Genomic DNA, 2949 nt, shown 5'->3' on the forward strand with positions numbered 1-2949 from the left:
ACTGAAGTCCCACAGAAGCAGATCCTTATATCCTGCATTAGGGTTTGACCTCTTCTTGTGTGAACAACCTACAATGACCTACTTTGAGGTAGTTTTCTTTCAGGACAATGCTGAGCTTTGTCACCACCCACCCCCACTTTTTCTCATTGTTTAGAAAGCAATAACCAGACTCACATTCTAACAGACTTTCAAGCATGGGGTACACAGTATGAACTGGAATGTGTACAAGAGACAAATTTCAAGACAGCTATTTTATATCAACAAAACGTGAGGCATGTCCCCAGGAATGTGTCATTAGAGTTTTGGCATCAGGGTGAGATGAGAAGTAACATTGTTTTGGTTAAATTTACTCATGTGATAAAAGGTATTCAGCCTTAAAAAAAGAAGGAAATACTGCCGTTTTGACAACATTTGGACCTTGAGGGCATTTGATGTAAGGCAGACAAAAAGACAAATACTGCACTATATCACGTATATGTGGAATTTAGAAAAGCTAAGTGCATAGGAACAGAGAACAGACTGGTGGCTGCCAGAGGTAAGGAGCAGGGTAATGGGCAAAGGTGGTCAGAAGGAATAAACCTCCTGTTATAAGATAAACAGATCCAGATGTAATGTACAGCCCGTTGACTATAGTTAACAACAAGCTATCTTTAATTATTGCTGAGAGAGTAGATCTTAAAAACTTCTTATCACATGAAAAAATTGTAATTGTGTGAGTGATGGATGTTAACTAAAATTGTGGTCATCATTTCTCAATCTATACACATATATCAATAATTATGTCATAACTGAGGGCTGATACTATGATACATGTCAATTATATTTTCATAAAACTGGAGAAAAGTAAAGAGTGGTAATGCAAAAATAAAAAAAAAACGAGAATACCAAAAAGTTTCCACTTTAATAGCACATTAATGTAATGCAATATAGTTCACCCTCGGCATGCAGCAGGGTTTTCTGCAGTACAGATGAATGAGGAATCACACTTAACCATTCTTCTTATGAAAGCTGGTGCTAGATCAGGAAAGAAAACTGAGATAAATAAGTTTTGCCTTGAACAAGCTGAAAAAGGAATAAACAAAAATACAATAAGCATTTTTATTACTTTTTTGTATTACAGACATAAGAAGAGGTGTTGTTTGAACTTTATGAAAATTTATATTCATTGTCAAGTAGCAAAGGGAACCATTATAAAAGAAGGTCTATTTGTATTAAGGCCATCATGCTTACTTAAGTCTGTAGTTCTAACACTAGTAGAAAACAAACTTTGGTGGTTAATCTGAATGCAATTCTAGCACTGTACTGTAGACTTGAATTATAACACATAGTAAAACATGAAATATTTATATGTATTTTTAATTTTGAAGGTCTTTTTAGTTTCCTAAATCTTTGAAAGAAATGCCATCTTTTTTAATGAGACCTTGAAGGCTTGTTTGACTTGCTTGTTCCGCAGAGTATAAACGAAAGGGTTCATCAGAGGGATGACTGACGTGTTCAGCAATGACACCACCTTATTAACGGCCACGCCTTCCTTTGCTGGTTTCATATACATGAAGATGCAACTTCCATAGGTGATGGAAACAACAATCATGTGGGAAGAACAGGTGGAGAAAGCCTTTTTTCTTTGCTGAGCAGAAGGGAGTCTTAAAATAGTCCTAATAATGTATATGTAGGACACAATTACAAACACTAATGTACAAATGAAGGTCAGCACAGCCATGATGAGGGCAAGCTGCTCTACAAATTGAGTGTCTGAGCAAACAATCTTCAGAAGAGGAGATGCATCACAGCCAAAATGGTCAACGAGATACGAGTTACAGAAATCCAGTTGAACTCCTAGGCTAAGTGGGGGGAGTATGACAATTAACCCAATCAGCCAACACAAAAGGACAAGAATGGTGCAAACCCTGTCACTCATGATGGTGGTGTAGTGCAGGGGCATGCAGATGGCCATGTAGCGGTCATAGGACATGGCAGTTAGGAGAAAAAATTCTGCTGCCCCAACGAGGATGATAAAAAATAATTGGATGAAGCAAGCATTATAGGTAACCCTTCTGTCCCCAGTTGTCAGGCTATATAGGAATCGAGGAACACAGACAGTTGTAAATATTATTTCTAAGATGGAGAAATTCTGAAGGAAATAGTACATGGGTGTTTTAAGATGAGGGTCCACCAGAGTAAGGAGCACAATGATGAGATTTCCAGCAATAGTGAAAATGTAGGTGAGAAACAGAAATACTGAAAGAAAAACCTGTAGTTGTGGGTCATCTGTTAATCCAAGTAAGATGAATGTTATTGCAGAATGATTTTTCATCACTGTCTTAAGATACGCTAGGAGACCATAAACTGAATCTGAGGAATAGAAAAAAAGATAGAAATAAAGCATATAAAGATAATATTCAATAAGCTGTGTAGAGGAAAGTAGACAAGCAAGTCAGTAGAAGCACATATTTTACTTTTAGTGCATCAATAATCTGATGTAGAAGTGATTGCCCTTGCTATTTCCTGGACACTTCTTTACATTTTTCTTCGCAATGTGGTTTATAGAAAATATCCATCTGACAATTCATTTTCACTACAGTTACAGGGCGAATTTTAAAGTAAATAGAAAATGCCAGGAGTATCTCCCAGTCCCCTGAGATTAGGGCAGCCATCCTGGTGTCCTTACTCCCCAGTGCAGAGGAGGAAATCCATAAATGTCAATAGGTAGGAACATACCTGTATAAAAATTTCATTTCCCCATCTGTCAGAAGAGCATATCAGCAAATTATTCTCATACGCTACAGCAATATAATACCACCAAGGCATAGATGTATTATTTTCCATGTTTTGCAACAGTTGTCTTCAAATAATTCTTTAATATCCTCAGTGTCCTAGAGGACCCTTTACTGTCTGGGTGACCAGGGGCAGTACCTCAGTTACTGTGAAATTTCCTGACTCCCATACATC

General features: G+C 37.3%; 1 protein-coding gene across 1 annotated transcript; it reads right to left on the reverse strand.

The window, feature by feature from the left end:
* Positions 1 to 1381: 1381 nt before the first annotated feature.
* LOC118933185 (olfactory receptor 6C2-like) lies at positions 1382 to 2323 on the reverse strand. Its single transcript, XM_036927207.2, has one exon. It carries the CDS (start codon positions 2312 to 2314, stop codon positions 1382 to 1384), a length of 933 nt encoding a protein of 310 aa, XP_036783102.2. The 5' UTR covers positions 2315 to 2323.
* Positions 2324 to 2949: the final 626 nt, after the last annotated feature.

This window comes from Manis pentadactyla, chromosome 10 (genome assembly GCF_030020395.1).
Source record: "Manis pentadactyla isolate mManPen7 chromosome 10, mManPen7.hap1, whole genome shotgun sequence".
Taxonomy (NCBI): domain Eukaryota; kingdom Metazoa; phylum Chordata; class Mammalia; order Pholidota; family Manidae; genus Manis; species Manis pentadactyla.

Excerpts from the sequence above, each read along its gene's own strand:
- LOC118933185 (XM_036927207.2), bottom strand. The coding sequence starts at position 2,314 with ATGAAAAATCATTCTGCAATAACATTCATCTTACTTGGATTAACAGAT.